The sequence below is a fragment of the Mobula birostris genome, chromosome 25 (assembly GCF_030028105.1).
Source record: "Mobula birostris isolate sMobBir1 chromosome 25, sMobBir1.hap1, whole genome shotgun sequence".
NCBI lineage: Eukaryota > Metazoa > Chordata > Chondrichthyes > Myliobatiformes > Myliobatidae > Mobula > Mobula birostris.
In genome coordinates this window covers 29,129,748-29,151,734 of record NC_092394.1, presented here as the reverse complement: position 1 = coordinate 29,151,734, position 21,987 = coordinate 29,129,748, and the positions used below count along the sequence as shown (strand labels likewise).

The window sequence follows — 21,987 nt, the reverse complement described above, 5'->3', positions numbered from 1 at the left end:
AAATACTAATGAGAATATTTATACTTAGGCAAGCTCAAACCAAAACTACCGTGCAATAAAAATGGCACAATAGTTGTTGATAGATAGTAGTTATACAGTTAAAAAAAGATCATGTAATCAATCATGAGTTTGGCAGGACCACAATATCAAAATTGCAGAATAGTATGAAGTAATTCAGTACAAATCATACCTCACATCATGGCCACAACATGATCACTAAGCCACTCTAAATAATACTAATGAGTATTTACATGCTATATATGAATTGCTATTAATATCATTCTTAATAAAATTAAATTGATGAATTTTGTTGAGAATTACTTTTAATCGAGGATTTGCAAATTAAGACTTCACAATATAAATTCAATAAAATCAAACTGCTTACAATATATCAGATCAGCTCAAATTTGATAATGAAATGCATAGGGAATAAATCAAATCTGTTGCGAGTGCAAATCTTCCACAATTTTGAAATAATTTTGGATTATTAGCAGTTTCACTTTTAAACTAATGATTCAGAAACAGTTTCTGTACTGTTGTATTAATCAAAAGCAGAATTCAAATTAATTTTGAAATTCCAATGAACACAAGGAAACTAGTTTCATTTATATCAATGAATTGAATTGAAATTCTTACCTATTGAGTTCGTAAAGATGTCTTCCTGAGATGAAGTACCGAGTAAGTGGCTGTGTGTTACTGACACATTGGATGCTGGAATTCATAAAGCATGTGTTTCCCAGGTTACTTAACCCTGTGGCACCTTTTTCAGTTGGAACTAGAACAAAAACATTAGTGAACCTAATTATGATGTACTTTATGAAGCTGGTAGCAACAAAAACAGGAATGGAAATTAGCAAATTAAAGTTTGATTGTAAATAAACAATGGAACATTTAACGTTTGTCACTCAAGGTACTGTTAATTAATTGAAAAGATGGTTAATACATGCCCTGACTTCTTCACCACCAAGTCTGGGTACATCCCAAGTCCAGTCAAGTCACTTTTTATTGCCATTTCGACCATAACTGCTGGTACAGTACACAGTAAAAACGAGACGTTTTTCAGGACCATGGTGCTACATGAACAATACAAAAACTACACTGAACTACGTAAAACAACACAAAACTACACTAGACTACAGATCTACCCAGGACTGCATAAAGTGCACAAAACAGTGCAGGGATTACAATAAATAATAAACATGACAATATGCACAGTAGAGGGCAGTAGGTTGGTGTCAGTCCAGGCTCTGGGTATTGAGGAGTCTGATGACTTGGGGGAAGAAACTGTTACATAGTCTGGTCGTGAGAGCCCGAGTACTTTGGTGCCTTTTGCCAGATGGCAGGAGGGAGAAGAGTTTGTATGACGGGTGCGTGGGGTCCTTCATACTGCTGTTTGCTTTACGGATGCAGAATCTTCTAAATGTCTCTAATGGCAGGAAGGGAGACCCTAATGATCATCTCAGCTGACCTCACTATCTGCTGCAGGGTCCCAACTTCTGTAACAGTTCAACAGAAGTAGCAGTACAAAGTACCCATCCATTTTGAGTAACAATGGAAGAAGCAGTTGATTATACACACTGGATGTACAGTGGGATGGAGACATCAACCTCTAAGAAGGGCTAATACCTGAATGACAAACTATCAAGATTCAACTGCAGCTGTTTGGAATGAAAACCTACATGAAAGGAAAATGCCACTTGGCCTTGTCAATCTACCCATCAGTCTATAAAGGGGGCGCAATCAACACATGGTACATGTGGACAAACCACACTGCCTTTAACCTGAGCAGTCCTTTTAAATGAGATACATTCCGGTCAGACATACTGTTCAAAAGTGGAATCATCATCATTAGGCATTAAGCAACAGGGCAGTTTTATCATAAATAATTCAATGCTTTGCAGTTGAACCCTATGCGGTGAACAATTAAACAACTAACTAGAGAAGCATGTTCTATTAACAGCCCCATCCTCAGTGAAGGTAGAGCTCAGCATTGTATCTGCTTGATAATGTGGAGAATTGCCCAGGGATGTCCCATCCACAAAAATCAAGACAAATCCAGCCCAGTGAATTATGACCACTTATGTCTATTCAAACATCAATAAAGTGATGGAAGGTGTCTTATCCACCACGAACCTGCTTGCTAATGCTCAAGTTGGCTTTCACCAAAACTATTCAGCTTCTTATCCAATTACAAACTTGATGCAAACAGACAAGATGAGAGTGACAACCCTGACATTAAGGCAGCATTTGATGGATTGTAGCATTCAGAAGGGCCTGGTAAAACTGAAATCAAAGAATCAAAGGGAAAACGCGTGTGAATGATTGTGCCAGTTGATGACCAATTAATTAAACTCTATGAATTTGTGATGTCAACTCCGTAGGACAGTGTCCCAGACCTGACCATCTTCAGTTCCTTTATCATCATCATTAATCCATTATTAAATTCCAAGTAGAGATATTTGCTGATGCCTGCAATTCTCAGTTCCATCCATAAGTTATGAAGAAACCCATATCCATATAAACTTGATCAACATTCCAACATGGATTAATTAAATGGCAGACAACATTACTACACAAATGTCAGATATAACCACCTCCAACAAAATAGTGTTGAGGTTCTTTCATATAGGAGTATCACCACTGAGGTACTCTCCTTACTAATATATTTTTAGTTGTTTTTGGGGTGACGGAGAAGAGTAAGGGCTCAAGTACAGTGCACTAGTGATCACTGAACAAATATATTAAATGTTGTACTTCTTGGGCAAGTTCAAGTCTAGGTATTTTGTAAAGAACAACTTTTGAGCATCTACAACATCTCAGCAATATGACAGATTATATATTTGCCACTTGTCTGGCAGCTACAATGACACTCCAACAGGTTGAGACCAGCATAGACAAGGAGTTCAATTTGACTGGCACTCTAGCTACCATTCTGAACATTCACTTACTTCAACAGCAGCACATTAATTACCATGCCAAGCCTTGTTTCTAATTTGTCAAACTCTATCACTTCCAGCATCTGGAAGGGAAAGGGCAGCGGATATCTAGAAATGTTACTGCCTGCAGTTACTTTGAATCATACACCATTTTCAATTGGAAGTATATGTCACAATTATTTTTATCATCAAATGTTATTAAACATCTCTTGCACTAAAGGACTGGGATAGTACATTTACCATAGAACAATAGTAGTTCAAGATTGCTCCCTTCAGAGACTTTTAAAGATTGCATTAAATGCTAACCTTGCTAATTTTAAGAATAGATATAACGTTATCTTACATCAATGTAACTATTCTCTATCAGCAGCCCAACAAGGACCATTCCAGACAAACACTGAATGTTTGATAGGGTTGTGGGTGGCAAGGTGGGATTAATTTGTTAGCTTGTTTGTAAAAAGATGCATAAGTGATTAGATGAGAAATGCAAAAATGTAAACACAAAAATAGAATTTAATTCATGGGGTGTAATACTTCACTACACTGGACAAGATTCCCAATAAAAGTTTCAAGGAATCCAAAACATTACAAGTTTAAGATTAACCAAAGGAATCCTTCTGAATTCATTTCCTTGAGATATTTGAGAATTCTGGGTCTTTCATATATATTAAGAAAATGGAATGCTTTTGTCAATCAGATTTTAGGGTATAAACTTCACATATGATGAAAAAGGGTTGTACATATTTCACAATCCAACTGAATAGGACATTTCCTCATCTATATGAACCCATTCTCACTGAACTGTACCTTTCTACATGTTAGAATAAATATTAGTGAAGGAGAAAAGCATAATTGTGGGGCCAACAGCAACAGTAGGTTTCATGGAAATCTAGGTATCCATATTTACAATATTTAATCAAATATGTATCAAATATAACAATCTTCACACACAAGCAAGAAAGGATTAATGAGACATGCACAAATATCTTCAAATAGTTTTTAAAGTGCATAATCCCATTCATCTTGTTCACATATCTGAAGTAATTGATGTGAAAAATCTTTGCTTGCATTTTAAAAGCTTTCAATTATGTCTAAAATAAATTATATAAACAGCAAATTTGTTTATTAATGTTCCAGCTATTTCAATACACTGCTAAAATCAACTCCAGTTTGCACAATGACCCCACAATGTGGAATAAATTATTCACCTATACTTAAGAGCTAAAATTCTATGTTTGTACCTACCCTTGTGTCTGTCCATTTTGCTACTGTTTGCAATGAATGACATCTCCTCCGGCCAACTCATATCTTTGTTGCGAACTATTATAAGAAATGCAGGATATCAGGCTGATAGTATTGTAACAATGTTTGCACTTAGGTACTGGAAACTCTCTTATGAAAAAGTATTCTGAATTAAAGTTTTGCAATTCATTTCTAATCTCCCCGCTAAAGTCTAACCATGCATATAAAAAGAGAGGATTAACTCAATTCATGTTCCTTACTTTTTGATGTTTTACTGCTGCTGGGAAGAAGGAAGGAGAATTTAAAAATCTAGAATAACTGATCCTCTCAATTCTTTCATACTTGATGTGGGAAAGTACCTGGCCATCACTTAATGCAACTGCACAGTAACAAATTTGAGATCAGGAATGTATTGCTCTGGGAAAAATAGGCTTGAAGAGATACCTGCTTACCTACCACAACTTTGTTAACTGAAATTTAAATCTGCTGCAGGCAGTTATTTTCAAAGCTTGATGTACACAAGTTCTTTACTGAAAATGTAAAACAATTTAAATTTTCTTTGCTAAAATCACTAAATAATGGTGATTTAATTTGAAAACAAATTAGAATTAATTATAAGCCTCAAATATTGCAACACTCTTCAGAATGTTTTTTTTTTAAATTTCTGAACTCTGTCATATGAACTGTAACATAAAAACATTAGTCATTTTAATGTGTTATTTCTATCCAAACAATACAGATGTGACCATGTACTCAGCAACTTGGAAATAAATGATGTACTCTTCTCTAATAAACTATAGATAATAAACACTGCTTCATCAGTTTCGCCCATACCCAGAGAACAAATTCAAGCACATTTACAGTAATTAGGTTAATTATTCTTTTGAAAAAATATCAACAAATTAAAGGAAGTGATTTAGTATAGCCCTCAGCTATTTGGGTAACAGAAGGTTTTTGACTGTGAAAGAATGACCTAGTAATGGAAGATCATATTTTCCAACATATTAAAATGTATAACTGCAGACCGTTACACAAGAGCAGGATAGCTCAACGTGGATTAGGTGTGTCTTCATGTTTTTACATCAGGTTCTTTCCAAATTACTGACTAGATGTGTTTTGTGACTTGGATCCAAGTGAGTTGAGTTTTATGTGAACCACAAAATTATTTTGACAGCTTCAACAGCACACTAACTTAAATTAAACATGAAAGATATGATTGCGTGACTGTGATTCAAAATGTATGTTTAACTAAGAAAACATGGGAGTAATTAAAAAAAGTTTGTGAACTGCATACAAAGGTGGTATAAACAGAAATTATTCAAACAACAACTAATAATTTATTTCAGCCAATGTGCGGCCTATTTATGCAGGCATTTTGTTTCAGTGCATTGTTTAAATAAAAGACGAAAGCAGATCATAGACTAGTGAATGAAGAATAACATTTGAACTCAAGTGTTGCTCTACTGCATGATTTATTCAATAGAGATAACAGGTTTAGCTTCTTCACATTTTAGAGGACCTTATTATACCATACCACATTTAAAAACGAAACAAAACAACTCCAGAAAATCTAAACAACCTTTGTGCAAAGAATCCTCCCCCAGTACAGTATCTCCTTTTTTACTTTGGGGGGGGGGGAGATTATTACTATATAAAAAAACGAATCTGGGGTTGGTTTAACAATATAGCAGAAGGACTTTTTCTTACTCCACCACCCTAAGCAACAGTCTCAATCAGTGAGTGTGTAGTGGACTGTAGTGTTTACAATCATCCTGAAACCTTATTTGTGGACATGAATTGTGATACTAAACATGCAAGTGCCAACTCATTTCTGACCCTTGTTGCAATATAATGTTACTTTATTCTATTAAGCATTTTATTCAGCTGGATTATTAAAACACAGATAGTCAAAAAATATTGAGCTTAGAATTTTAGCAAGTCTTTTGTATGTATTCACTAAACTCAGTCATGGATAATACAACAGTTCCTGTTAAAGTTTCAGTGAGTAACTCTGATCTACCAAAGCAAACAAAACATGAAACACTACTTTAAATATCAATAACTAATAGTATTTTATAGAAATTATGCACATATTTTAAAAATCATGGTAATTGGAAAACAAATAAGACTGGAGATCCATTTGTGAATTACTGTTTAACTCACTCCAATTAAGAATATATTTGGATTCTGAATTAACAATTATTTGAGTTACTTTAAAAAATCTTTGTGTTGTTCTTGAAAAAGATTGCTTTTACCTTCAATCACCAAGTGTTGCTCATCTAGAATTTTTAAGTCTTCTAAAGTGTGATCCTCATCATCCAGTAGTGCAAGGTAGTTCTACAAAATAAAATAGTTATGTAACATGATCATTCTAAAACAATGTAATCCTAAGGACCTAACATAACAAATATTTATTTACCTCATTGTTGTACAGCCACAATCGCATATCTTCCTCTTTTATTCGAAGCCGTCGGGATAAGTATTCGTGTATATCTTTTATTGTTTGCATTCGGCTAAAGCAGCCCGTGTATGCTAGTACTCGTTTCATTGGTGATGATGGCGAAGGTACATTTCCTAAATGCACAACAAGAATTTTAACGTGAAAGCATACAAGGCATGATAAACCGATAATTTAACATGTTAATACCATCCCAGCCTGTGCTAGAGTATCCTTTTGGTACTATTGAAAGTTATGCTAATGGAAAGATATGGTAGACAAAAAAAATATTTCTTGCACATATTTTGCCCTTCTCGGCTTTATCTCTTCCTCAGGTTTGAAAAGGATAAAAACCCATTTAACTGCAAACAGCAAAAATCTGATTCAGGAAGGAAACATTGCAAAGCTTCCTGCTGCCTATACTTATTTTGCTATTTTGTTTCTATTCTTTCAAAGTATTTTCAGTTATTAATCTTATACAAGTCACTGTCATTTGTTGCAGTTCATTAATAGTTTATGATTCTTCATTTCCAAGCAATGAAAATTATAAAACCACCTATTTACATGTTCATAATTATATGTCTACTATATTGATTCCTTTCCATATAAAGGCTGAGTAGAGGAATGATTTAATATAACAATTTCAATTCAATCAGAAAGCAACTGATTCAGTTGTACTCGGATTCTACTTGCCTTGTAAATAAACACTTCTGCAAAATGGCTAATAAAACAGTTTATATTACAAGGAATTATTTTCTCTACAAGGCAAATTTTACTAAAAAAGCTATTTAAGTACAGAATTTTATTACTGTACTTTAAAATGTGATATTTGGACATTTCTCTAGATCAGCAAGAATTATTCGAATTTTCTATTTGAAAACAAAGCCAAATCAGTGCCTTTTAAATCCATTGCTCCTCTTCAGTATTCCTGAGGAATTAAGGTCAAACATGACTCAATAGCAAAATGGACCAGTAAATTATTGTGATCTATCATGTGAGTTTACAATACTTGTCCTTTATGTGGAAAGGGTCAAATCTCAATAGGATTATCACAGCACAGCATTATCACAGAACGCTCTTCCTCTAAGTACAAGCAAAACTACACATCCCTTAAAAATCAGACAAAATAATTATAGAATAGAATGACAAAGGCCAGTGCATGATGAACTTGCGCAGTAATAAAAAAAATAAATTAAATTCGTTAAATGTGCACAATTACCCTTTTTTCATCAATTAAATTTTCAAAATTAAAATTGCTTGGAAATTAACTCCTTGCAAAATAACACAGTAAAGAATAACCACTTAATTTGCAAAGATTTGATAGCTAAATTACATCTTTAGGAAATTTATGAGTACATAAACTACCAAAAGAATATTGCAGAGGCTAATGCAATTTAAAGCTATTGTACAAGGGGAAAAAAACATTTAAATCATAAATTAAAAATGGATAGACGTAAGATTCCAGCAAGAAAGTGGATCAGTAAATTTAAGAACAATTTTATAAAAACATTGCAGGGTAAGAATCAGAAAGTTATCATTTGAGGTTTCTCCAAATGCTGCTCAGGGAAAGAAATGAGACATAAAACATTATGCTTCATTCAAGAGGAAATGGAAGAAATATAAATAAATCCCAGGTTCTGCATGTTATCTCTCTACATAATCAACCTAATTTTGGTAATTATTACCTGGTCAAATTTTATTTGGCACTAAAGTTATCCAGTGTATTAAATTGGATTACTGTGGCCAAAATATAAATATTGCTAGACTATCATTTTCATGGTCTTCAATTAGTGAAGGAAACTGAAAGGATGACAGGAACACTAAAAGTTTACAATTTCTACTGTTTTTTCCTGAAAGAGCAGATCAAAATGGTCACGAGGTTTTAAAAAAAATCTCAATGATAACTTTCAATGATAACTATTATCTTGATTTGAAAATGAAACAGGTGGATTTGGCACAAAGCAACTAGAAAGCTAACAACTCCTATTCTTGCTGCAGTCTTACAATACCTCCATGATGAGGAAATGCTTTCAGGCTCATCATACCCATATTGACCCAGATGTTAGACTGTTGAGTACGTGTGGCTGGTTGCTGTCGCAAGAAAAGAAGGTAGCGAGGAAACAACTCGAGCTCTGCTTGATTTGTTGTTGTATTTTTAATTACCTACAAGTTTAAAAAAAACAAAAATCCACAGCTTCAGTTCTAATTGCAAGGTTCATGCTGTTTCACTGCAGCAAAACAACAAATTTCACAATGTATGCTAGTGATGTTAATCCTGGTTCTGATTCTGCAACAGTGCTGCTATCATATGAAATTGATTCAACCATATATTGCAACATGATTTTCTGTAATTTTACATGATTTTAAGTAATAAATGTCTGTGGCAATAAATTGGAGAAAGTACATATTATTTGCTTCATAGAAAAACAGCAAAAGATGTGCAAATTCTGAACTGCATACCAAATTCTTCAAATCTTTGCAGACATCTTCAACAATAAACAAAATAGACAGCAAAAATATTGATAATTTATTTATCAAGATAGTGTGCAATAGGCCCTTCCAGCCCTTTGAGCCAGCCACCCAGCAACCCTTAATTTAACTAGGATAATCAAATTCTACATTTTGAAATTACATTAATTTCAAACATTTGTATTAATTAAGTTTGTGCAGTATCCCAATATGGCTACCTTTTCCATATACGATTTTGCATCTCTTGTCTCACAGGTAATGACATGAGACAATGAATGAGATTAAAAGTTAAAAATCATTCCCTGATGGGATTTAGAACAAAAGACATGGCACTATAACTTGCTTTCTTTAGACCTCTCTAATCATTTACCTCAGAAAATGAAAAATATAAACCCAGGGATGTCATGTTGTATCATTACAAAACACTGGTTAGACTGGACTTGGGAGCATTGTCTGAAGTTCTGGACACCACAATACAGGAAGGACATGCACAGAGGAGATCCAGGGGAATTTTGCTTGAATTGGAGAATTTAGTTATATTTTTTACCTAATTCTACATGTACCACCTGACTTGCTGAATATTCTAGCACTTCGTTTTTATTTGAGGTTAATCCTTTGACAAGATTCAACTTTAAAAAGCACTGTATACAAGGTAAAGATAACTTACAGGTCTAGGCAGCGATAGGTTTGCCCCATACCAATGATACAATGCCCTCCACACAGGTTCTGGGACAACTTCATAGTCTTTTCCTTGAACCAAAGCTGGATTCCGTTTCAGGCGTCCACCCTCTAATGTTAACGTAGGAGCCTTTAAAAATAAATAATTTTTTTTTAGCATGTTATAAAATATATATGAATCTTGTGGAAGATGTATGCTTCTAACAGCCCTTGCCTCACTTTTTTGGGTTATTTTTCAGGTGTTTGTGCATCTGACAAAGGAATTGCAGGAATAATGCACAAATCAGATCTTGGAAGTCTGCAAGTAACAATGGCACATAGAAAATGTACTAACTAGATTCTAAAATCAAAGCAGGGTTACTTTCCATTTGGGTATTTGGAATTCTGGAATAATATTGAAGGTGACTGCTAGAAGCTATCAAACTCTGTGATGAAAAGCATATGGGGTCGGAGACTCAAGTTGGACTATACACTTGTATAAAGTCTTGTAGCTTATTAAGATGAAGGAAGTTTATGGTGGGAAAGAAAGAAATTGTGTTCAGAATTCCTGCAATTTATTTGGAGGCAATTTCTCCTTACCTAATATTGGAGGACTGACATAAAGCATGAATAATCACAAGTAATGCAAGGACTGTAATGGGCAGTACAGGAATATATTTAGTGATGTGATGCTGAGTCACCTCATGCTTTGTCATCATGTATTCTGAACCCGACGGGGTAGTGTCAACTCAAGCCATCAATCTATAGCATATAGATGAGTAAGAGTGTTAAAGCAGTTTATATCCTTTGGGAACATATTACCAGATAAAAGTTTTGGAGCCATCACAGGCGTTTTGTTTCTATCATATGGATGGGAATGGAACCCAGAGAGAGCAGTTCAACTTCAGTATACAGCACTGGAAAAGACATGGTCGTAAATTGTAGGGTAGGATGTGATGAAGATATTCATGAATTCCAGTTAAAATTGGGTTTAAATGTATTTTAAACTTCTCAAGTAACACATTTGATTTTAATGGATCACTTAAACTCATTTTCAAAAAGCTTTCCACTCAAAAGTCAGACACACGTACACAAGATGCTGGTGGAAGTCAGCAGGCCAGGCACCATCAATGCTGCCTGGTCTGCTGAGTTCCTCCAACATTTTGTGTGTTGCTTGGATTTTCAGCATCTGCAGATGTTCTCTTGTTTGTCCTGAAAATCAGATTTCAGTTTCTAAGTTTTGCTGGTCACAGGCAATTCAAAGGGAATAAAAAGAGCAATGGATTATACTATTTTTGCAGAGTAATACACTGCATATATATCCAAATATTTCCTATTATAGAAGTATGATCCTATACAATAGATAAATGAAAATGTTGAGCAGCTTTTAACAAACTTAAACATCCTACAAATAGGATACATCAGATGTTTCTTCAATATTTAGATTCATTATATTTTGCACTGTAGCCAGTGTTGAAAAACAATAATAACTTTACATATATTCTTTCACTAATTAATTGCTAAAATTTCAATATAACAGTTTTCAGAATGCAGAGTTTGTAGCAGGTTTATCACAGGAAACTTAATCACTTTCCACCTTTGAAGGCTTTATATCCATACCTTTACAGATCCTTGCATTACAAGTGATAAGTTATCAATAGCTCCTGGTTTCTGTGGACCGAGTTGTCCTAAAATGTTCCCATTGGCACCCAGGAAGCATTGACCATTGTTGTCCAAACTGTTGTACTGTCTGGGAAAGCAAACATCAGTGCCAGCTGGACTAGATTGATACAAGCCTGAAAAAAAAACAGAAAATATTCTTAAATTATCTTCATATAATAGTCTGGGTTTCTTGATAACTATTAAGAACTACAAACATAGCAGGAACAGCCTAATTAAATTGGATGGTTGGCGAATGAACTCCAAGAACTCCAGGCAGTTCACAGCATATGCTACTTGCCATAGGCCTGCAAGTATTTATTTCTTTTGATAAAGGCAAATGTGTCCAATAATCATGCAGATCTGATTCTATTGTTTGTACCTAGTGTTTCTCTTATTCGATATATTTGTATGCTGATAGGGGAAGCTTTGATTAAATTCCATTCTTATTAAAGTGAAAAGACCAGAAAAGGTAAAAGCAGTTTACTTAAGGTTTACTGAATTACCCAATGAATGCATTGTGAGCAAAGAGTAAAAAAAAGCTGCTCTGAATATAACCTTATTGTAAATGTAAGTGAAAGATAAATGTCACACACACACAGAATATCAAATCTATTGAGACCTAGTGTAAAATCACTCCATTTCGCAGCTATCCTGATTTCACAAATAATTATCTTTCCTATTTTGAAAGCAATAATTTCCACTTATCATTTACCTGTAAACCCTCAAAATATTGTATTCGCTACTTCTTTTACTTCACGTGACAATAATACAATTAATACCACCTTTCCCAGCAGACTTTCAAATCCTCTACCATGTTCAGTAGGGCCTAAATAACCCTATCTTCATGTGGACCTGATTAGGTTCATGAAAGCAACATGACCACTTTAAATACAATTATCACTTGCTGTATTACCAGAATAGCGCTTGAATGCTTAATATGGTATTCAATATTTATGAAATACATCTTAAATTAGTAATTTTTCAGTTGCTGAGTTTAAGAAACTTAATATAATTTTTTGTACTAAAAGGGCATTTCTGACTTTACTATGATATGTGTAGTAAACAAGCTAAATGTTAAGCTTTCAATTATTATGCACAAACTTAAAACTAAAGTTACCAGTGCCAGTGCTCTCAGATGCTTCAGATGCAATTGAAATGTTGTCAAAATATTTTTCATCTGGAGAAGTAAAGGAATTCTGTGTTCCAGGTTTGTCCTCACCCTGATCCACAACATGCAATTGGTTTTGGCTTTTAACTAAATTCATTATTGAAGAGGGCTCTATTATGACAGGTCTTGTTTCCTAAAATAAAAGCAGGAAATAAAAATCATGAGAATTGAAAGGTGACAACCACATTTAGCAACATTTCAAACCAACCTTTGCACAAAACACCATGAACTCCAAGCTTCTTTTTGACCCATGAAGATTTTGGACCTAACAAGGATGCCAAAGGATTTTCAATTTCAATTCCTCTTTTAACATAAACTACTTGAATTTCAAGGAGAACTTAAGGTGATTAACCTAAAAAAAAGGTATCTTGATAATCAGTTCCTATGAATAGAAACAGAAAATGCTGGTTCTGACAAAGTGTCTTTGAGCCAAAACATTAACTGTTTATGATGCAAATATTTTCAACATATTCTACCCACAATAATGATAACCAGCATCTGTTGTTTTTTTTTCAAAAATCAAAATATGATAACTGCTGGAAATCTAAAATAATTTATACAAGTGTTTCAGTATTTAGAATTATCTGGGCACAAACCTAGATTTTGTTCTCAACTTGGAACACAAACAGCTTGCCATTGTTACAAAACAAGCTCTGCTATTCTTGTAATGAAATCAGAATTATTTTCTTTTACTCTTCCAGCGTACCAGCAATTACATAGAACTCACAAAAGATTCTATAAATTGGTAGTTTAAATTGTTTATTAAATTATAAATCACAATGAATTTGATGAACAAAATAGAAACTAAAAGACGTTAAAAGAAAATGTCATGAATTTTTGAAGGGAGCATTGGAATCAATATTAGAGACAAACAGGTTGCAGATTAGAAAGCAATTTCTAAATCAATCATTCTTCGTGAGAATACTGTTGTAATTGATCATGACTGGCTCTATGCATTATATAGTCACCTTTGATTGAATACAATTTTCCTTGACATTTCCTCGCTTTTATAAGCAGAAATTGCTTTAGTTTCTGTTTCCTTTCCTTTGCTCTTTAAACAATTTGTTTTCTGAATAAATTATACAACATGAATCATGTGCCTTAATCGACTCCAACTCATTGGATGTCATAGTGATGTCAATACAGATTGATTTTTGAGGTATATAGTGTCCTTAGTGTATTTGTTTTGCCAGAGGTTATAAACCATTTTCAGATAATTGGAATGAACATCTCATAAAATCAAGAAAAAGTACTTGAAACAATTATTTGGTACATTTTATCAAAAATCTTAAGTATTTTCTCAATCCACCATTTGAGCTGAACAGTATAGGGATAAAACAACAAACTGCACAACAGCATGCTACAATATTTCACCTTTTAGATAGTAATCTTCTAATTTTCCTTCTGAAGTGGCTGACCTCGGATTTACCAATATTATACTCCATCTGCCAAACCCTTACCCACTCACTCAACCTATCTATATTTCACTACAGACTCTCTATTCTCTGCACAATTTGTCTTTCTATTCAATTTAGTGCCATCAGCAAACTTCAATATATTACCAGTCCCCTCTTCTAAATCATTATAGTTGTAGACCCAGCATAGACCACTGCGACACTCCGATTGTCAACCAGAAAAACACTCATTTATCCCACCTCTGTTCTTGTATTGGTTAACCAATTCCTAATCTATGCTAATACAGGTGAACATTCCTTTATCTAAAATTCTGAAATCCAAAAAGCTCCAAAAACCAAAGTTATTTTCGCCAACAGCTAACGTCTCTCAGGTGTGACGTGGCAGCACTAGCAGAGGCCTCCAGACGTCAGTTGTGGCTCAGTGCTCGTACTGGTTACACATGCATTTGCTGTTCACTGATATTTTGTGTTCACTATTGACTTTGTGTTTAATTTCACTGTGAAAATGTCAAAAAGAGCTGCAGGTACCCCTTTGGGTAACAATGAGAAAAAGAGAAGGAAACATTCATCATTATCAATAATGCAGAAAGTGGAGTTGTTGCAGAAACTTGATCATGGTGTGTCTGTGCGGCATCTTACTGAAGAAAAGTGTCGGAACTATCACTGCATATGATTTAAATAAACAGAAAGACAAGTTACTGAAGTTTTATAGTGACAGTGACGTTCTACATTTATTCCAATAAGTCATTTACCATGTGTTTGATTCGGTTCATTTGAAGCTGTATATTTTTATGTTTTATTGAATGTTTTTGTTAGAAATAAAATTTCTTCTTGTCATTATTCCCTAAACAATACAGTATAACAATTATTTACATAACATTTACATTGTATTAGGTACTATATGTAATCTAAAGTATACAGGAGGATGTGCATAGGTTTGGTGCGCTGCCGGGTCCTAAAGTACACCGCACTGAGACAGGTTAAATAAAGGACTTGAGCATACAGTACGTGTTTTTCTGGCATCGGGGGGGGGGGGGGTCTGAAATCCAAAAATTTCTGAATTCAGAAATGCAACTGGCTCCAAGGATTTCGGATAAGGGATTGTGGACCTGTATATTACCAACTCCATGCACCCTTACCTTATGGATAAATCTTATATGCAGCAACCTATTTGTATGAGAAAAGTTCAATTATACTGTGATCACTCTTTCCAAGAGGATCCTTTATTGCAAGATTGTTAATTTACATGTCTCATTGCACAGGACCAGATCCAAGACAGCATTTTTCCTTGTAAAGCCCTGTCTCAAGACTGCCTCGACCAAATTGATTTGCTCAATGTATGCTCAGATTAAAGTCCCCAATGACACCTGTTGTCCCATTCTTGCATTACAACCACATTACACTGTACTTCAAAAAGGAATATTTTGGTGTAAATATACTTTTTGTGGCCCTCTAGGTTAAATATGAATTTACTACTAATCTGATAAATTGTGATTGAATGGATCATTTTGACCAATTAAAACATTTGGACATTAACTACATCATGGAAAGAAAAGAACACGAAGACAAGACACTGTAGATGCTGGAATATGGAGCAAAAAAAACTACTGGAGGAACTCAGAGGGTTAAGCAACAAACATGGAGGCAGAAGAATGTTGCCATTTAAAGTCAGGGTCCTGCATCAGGACAGAGTATAGACGGAAGTAAGGGGGGAGAAAATGGACAAGTACAGCCAGGTGAGAATAGGAACAGCAAGCTAAGGGAGCAGAAACCTACATGGAATGACTCATGACAAACATGAATATAGCTTTTGACAATGTAACTGAATGTTTTCATTACAGCAAAAACTAGAGGATTTTTGAAATGCTTATTACCTCAGCTTGTAAAATGGGATGACTGAAATACTTTATCTCCAATAGATGAAGCAACAAGAAAAATAATCTGTGGTCAAATTATAATGACAGTTCCATTAAATTTATCTATAGGATACTTGTTGATCCCTGATGCTAATTTGGATAATGGAATAAGAGTTTTAGAAGCCACAGCAAATATTAAAAGAGCATACTGGTTCCCTAAAAAAAATACACGACTTCCACACTATTCAGTTAGAGATACTGAAATTCCAATTCCATACTGAAATTACAAGAAAAAGGCTCCATAATCTTTTTCCAGTCCTGATTAATGGTCTCAGCTTGAAACATCGACTGTACTCTTTTCCATGGATGCTGCCTGGCCTGCTGAGTCCCTCCAGCATTTTGTGTGTGTCGCTTGGATTTCCGGCATCTGCAGATTTTCTTGCCCATAAAATTTTATTTTGTTTCAATAGAAACTCAGTGGACATATTTAAATAAAGGCAAAAAAAAAAACTATTGCATGCTTTTATACATGCTAGCTTCTGTAAAATAAGTATATTGCACCAGATATTCCCTGGCTAGGAGTAATCATCTCAATGTCACACACTTCTCTCAATAGCTTGAACAAAATTATTAACAGTAATGATAATTAGTTTGAAATACAGAGAAAATCACAGCTGTAGCAAACATTACAAGTCTGAATTTACATGTGTTTACTAAGGAAACTCTAATTGCAACAGGATAAAGTCATAGTTAAAATCACTAACTTTTTCTGCCGTTCACTGACAGCACTGCTAACATATGCGTGACATCTTCCTGTCCCTACTTTTTTTTTTAGGATATCTCTTCGGTTACAAAAATATGTTGGCTGAAGGTTTAACATTTAACTATTGACTTTTTGTAACTTGTAATTTTTATGTCTTGCACTGTACTGCTGCCATAAAACAGCATATTTCATGACATATATCAGTGATAATAAACCCAATTCTGATGTGCAGAACTTTCTAACACAGCTCAAATATAAAAGTTTTAATTTTTCTGTTTATATTTAGATATAAATTTACATTCTTGAGGAGACATCAGAATGAAAACCGGAAAAGCCTTTTATGTAATTAAATATTATTCATTATTAAAGAAAAATATTTAAAAGGTTGTGTAATGCTGCGGAATTTAAAAGTAGACTTAGATGGTTCATCAGTCATTTTCCTAGTAAAATTTAAAAAAACTTCCTGTTTTTGCTGGTTCTCCTCACGATCAATCAACGCTATTATTTTAGGGACAGGATTCTTATAGAATTGGTGTCCAATATTGTATTTACCTGCTATGACGACATGGTCTCCCAGTTAGCCAAAGTGCCTACAGATCCTGTTCAGTTAAGGTTGCTGACTAACAGGCAATTGAAAATATCCATCAATGAAAGCATCATACACAAGTAGCTTCTTACATGGACCACACTAGTGATCTCCAGTCATGAATATGGCTTAAGGTAACTGCTCATATGCTCTCCTTTAGAACTATAAACAGGACTGCAAATTAACTCATTGGATTCATTAAGAATGAATAGTTGTTTATAAGTTTTAAAACTCCATATAAAAATGATTTTAAAAATATACTGCTTTGCACATAACAAAACATTGTAACTGCTGTGTTCACAACTTTGCACTACCGAAAAACATTATAGCTTGCTAATTACTCACGTATTTCACATATTCCTTCCACTGCTGCCACCACTGCACTGAAATCAAAAACCAATTATGTCCAGGTTGTAGACCATGTCTGTTTTCTCTCTCCAACCATCCACTAAAAAAAGTAAATTCAGATAAATTAGCAAAAAGGATACGAATATAAGCAGGGATTTCTAAAACTAAACAGGACAAAATTACTCTTGATACTATTGCAACAATACCTTTAAAAGTGGCCCAAGAAAAACTCCATCAAGTAACAACATAATTTCAAGAGTAGGTTTACTAATTAAGGCGTTAATCTCATCATAAAGTTGCAATAAACAAACCTGGATTGGCCTGAGGAAAATAAGAGTCGATGCCTCGGGCCAGACTCTTCTTCAGGACTGGGCCCGAAACATCAACTGTTCATTCATTTCCATAGATGCTGCCTGGCCTGCTGAGTTCCTCCAGCATTTTGTGGGTGTTGCTCTGGATTTCCAGTATCTGCATTAGGCCAAATTTAAGGCCTGAAGTTTATGTTCGGTATTTGGCCTTGGCCAATGGGATTTAAAAAAAATTCTTTCTTACTTCTCTTCTGATATTTGTATACCTATGCACTCGTAATGCTACTGTGATACTGTAATTTCCTTTGGGATCAAGATAATATCTAATTAAATTGAAGGAGATTGAGATGTACTGGGTAAATTAGACACAAGTTGTCATTAACATAAAAACAAAATACATCCAAAAGAAATATAACAAAGTTACTGAAACATTGAAATTAAACAGAAAATATTGGAAAGATTGAGCACTTCAGATTACACTTATTCATCATTGTTCCCAGCAGATGGTAGGCCAAGAAAGGAAAAGTACATGTTGTAGACTGTACTTTCATGTTTGTGCATAAAATTGAAACATGACATGCCACAGATAATCTGAAATGAGTTCAACTGTTCATAATATTTCCCATACTCAAGTATATTGATTAGTTTAGAGATAAAAACACTCAATTTACAGAAATGTTACATTCTTACCCCAAATAAAAATCTAAACTTGGATAAAGTATTAAGCTGACCTGTCAAGCTATTGATATTTTATTGGAATACACAATCTGATACATTGTTGGCTCCTGTCCGGCTTGGGTCAGGCAGTCAGCTCCTAATGCATTGCTCACTTAGGATTTACAGTCAATTGTGAGAAGTCTGGAGTTCTGATTCACCCACATGACGCATAACATCACTAAGTTGGAACTAATCCAGATGAAAACTATTGAGAACATTTGCTAAAAGAATAAAACTATTCATTAGTCTAGGATTTATAGATATTTGGAATAGGCCATTGGCTGCAGTCAATCATAATGGCAGGACTTGTATGTGTCCAGGATAAAGAAACACAAAGGATAATTCATTGTGGACACTACCCACCCTGCAAACTGTCTTTTCTAAAAGCTTACTTCTGGAAAGTACTATATGGCTTTTAAAACAAAAACTTTACACCATCTAAAAAGTCTCTTCCCCAAGGCAGTTAATCTGTTCAGCTGCTCTCATTAGCCTCCTTCCCTCAACTCCACTGTACTGTAGATACTTATAAACCACTTTTTATAATGCTGCTTATATTGTAAATACATGCTGGTATTTATGTACATTTTATTCTACATTTGTATTTCTAACTTTAATTTTATATAATACTTAATTCTTTATAATTGTTGAATGTCATTTTTGTTGCACCAATACACCTCAGCAATTTCTTAATACATCTACTGTAAAAGAAAATGGCAAAGAAACTTGATCCTTAATTTTTACGTTGGAGAAATAAAGACTTGCATTCAAGTGATCTAGTCTGCGATTTAACAACTTTGAGATGTACAATAGATATGAATTCAAATTTTATAAGAGTTCCCAAGAGTGGACCCAACCGAAAATTGCTGGGTGGTTCTTCTCGTACAGACTAATTTTACACTGGAATGCACTGCCAGCTGCTTTGGTGAAGCAGAGATCATACCATATAGAAAGCATGTGACTGTCCAGATAACAGAAACTTCATATAATCACAAGAGTGTCAGGGAGAAAAATGCCATAAAAAATTCCCACTTTTTTGGCTCTGCATTTTTTGTCCTGCCTTGAAGTTTAGAGTCTTCTAAAAGTAAATGGATCTGTTTAGTTAAGATGTTCCATGCAACAGTTCAGATGCTCCATAGTAAACAGCTTACTTCCAGTGAATAACTTCCTACTATATGACAAAAATTGCATTTTTATTCAGTTCAAAAAACAAACAGATGTTACAAGAGAAAGCACCTGATAATTTGTCCTTCTTCTTCTGGTGTTGCTGGCCTTAGACCAAGAACTATGTGACATATCTGTAGATGGAAACAAAAAAAAAAAGATCAGAATTATAATGAGAGCTTGTTTTCTTTGGGAAGATAAATTCCCAGACTACTCTGCAGAATAAGCATTAGCATACCGAGAAGTACAGATCAGCCCTAGTTGAAGGCAGGGTTCCATTTCTGAGAACTATTCACAATTGATCTCTCAAACGCTTATTCATATGTACAGGTGAATAGACCAAGTTAGGCATTCATTACCTGGGAGAAAACCTATTTAGAGGAACAGTAAGGTTTTGAACTTCTTTTCCAAAAATCCTTGATGTCAGAACAAGTAAATATTGTTCAGGTGGCTGATGAGATACTTGCTTTTACCTGGCCAAAGCATATTAAAAAAAAACAGGTGCAACGAGTTGGAATTAATTATCATATTACTTAGCCACAACTAGAGTACTGTAAACAATTTATGTCACCCCATTACATGAATAATGCAATAGGGCAAGAGTGAATGCAAAACAAATTTTTGAGGGAATAGCTGAGGCTGTAGAATTTTACATCAATCAAGATAATTTTTTTTCTAAGTAACATTATTTAATTGCTTTTGAACATGTTTGCTATTTCAATTGTTTTTGGAAAATAAAATCTAATGGGCAAAAAAAAAACCTCAACAATTTCTCACGACTATACTCATGGGAAAATTATCAATTAAACTATTTTGCACCATCCATATATCCAGACCATGGCAGATGTACCAAATTGATAAGATTGTCAGAACACAACTAGCATTGAGTCTGAGCTTTGTCCAACACACAAGCAAATGTTACATTATATTGCGAGTTTTCCTTAAAAGAAATTTTTGATTACTTTTCAATCCTTGTGTTTAAATAAAATGAAGCAGTGTGAGACATTATGCATGCACTAACCATGGACTATCTATCATGTGCAGACCTTGCAGTTTCTGTAACAGTTAGTGCAAGGATATTAGCTTACAAAAATCCACGCTTTTCCCAAACATCTACTGACATTTTTAAGGAGGGTTAATTAAGCACAAAATTTAATAAGAGGTGACCATTGATTATTCTGAACATCGTGTATCTAAACAGTTTTGCCCAGTGGAAAGGAAAAAGTGCTAATTAACCACTGGCATCATTGTGACAATGCTGATAGCACAAGTCCAATAATATAGACAAAAATTCCTTTCACATAATTCACTTCCTGGGCTTATTTACAGAACAAATATCTACCAGTACTTAAATGGGAAACTGCAGCTTCTATCACTGGAGCTTGAAATTCTAACATGAAGTTATGTTTAGTCATTATAATATGGCTTTCAGATAACATTTAAAGAGGTAATGTTGACTAACTAAAAGGACATCTATTTCCTTTGTATACATTGTTCAGTAGAAAGCTAATACAAGTTAATGATGTAAGGAGACAACATACTGCAACCAACACTCACACTCTGCTTCTCATTACTATTTTTCCAATAAAAATGATAAACAGGCTCAGGGACTATGTGAACAAGATTACTGAAACTCTATACTGAACAACTGGCCTTCAATTTATTTTTTCCCCTATTTGATCATTAGTTTTCCAACAAGCTCAACGTGGTCAGTGGTTAACTTAATAGGAAAATACTGGACTAAATATTCTCTGGATTTAAAAGGATTCTTCATCTCTGGAAGATATTGTTTATCAGAAGGTAGATGGGTGAGAAGTGGGGTACTTGTGGTGCATCAGGTGTAGACAATCCTTCAGTGCACCATCCACGAGGTCAGTCATTACATGTCAGTGTACTGTACGCATTAGAACATCATAAACAGAGAGTCTGACATCTAACCTCTCAAGTCTAGATGGTGTACCTGCCCAAGTACTGAAGACCTGTTACTAATCACTGGCTGGAGTATTTAGGAATATCTTCACCTCTCACTTCAGCAGTCTGAGGTGCCACCTGCTCAAGCAGGCATTAAAAATGTCATTCCATGCACAAGAAGAATATGGTAATCTGCCTCAATAACCATCATCCAGTAGCGCTTACATCCACTGTGATGAAATGCTTTGAGATACCGGACATAAAGCACATCAGCCCGTCTGAGGAGTAACCTAGATCCTCTGCAATTTGCCTACAATTACATCAGTTCAACAGCAGATGCCAATTCTGTGG

At 34.5% G+C, this 21,987-nt stretch overlaps 1 protein-coding gene across 2 annotated transcripts in view; it reads right to left on the bottom strand.

Moving 5' to 3' along the window:
- Nucleotides 1–21,987, bottom strand: part of usp32 (ubiquitin specific peptidase 32) — a 152,399-nt gene that overhangs the window by 20,687 nt on the left and 109,725 nt on the right. The window contains exons 11-20 of one of the 2 annotated variants that reach the window (XM_072242831.1): nucleotides 19,798–19,859; nucleotides 17,537–17,639; nucleotides 12,521–12,704; nucleotides 11,362–11,537; nucleotides 9,752–9,892; nucleotides 8,625–8,778; nucleotides 6,598–6,752; nucleotides 6,434–6,515; nucleotides 4,182–4,256; nucleotides 637–775 (exon numbers count right to left, since the gene is read on the bottom strand). In XM_072242831.1, the coding sequence (XP_072098932.1) occupies nucleotides 637–775; nucleotides 4,182–4,256; nucleotides 6,434–6,515; nucleotides 6,598–6,752; nucleotides 8,625–8,778; nucleotides 9,752–9,892; nucleotides 11,362–11,537; nucleotides 12,521–12,704; nucleotides 17,537–17,639; nucleotides 19,798–19,859 (1,271 nt within the window). The remainder of the gene's footprint in view (nucleotides 1–636; nucleotides 776–4,181; nucleotides 4,257–6,433; nucleotides 6,516–6,597; nucleotides 6,753–8,624; nucleotides 8,779–9,751; nucleotides 9,893–11,361; nucleotides 11,538–12,520; nucleotides 12,705–17,536; nucleotides 17,640–19,797; nucleotides 19,860–21,987) is intronic. The other variant, XM_072242832.1, reaches the window with a different exon arrangement.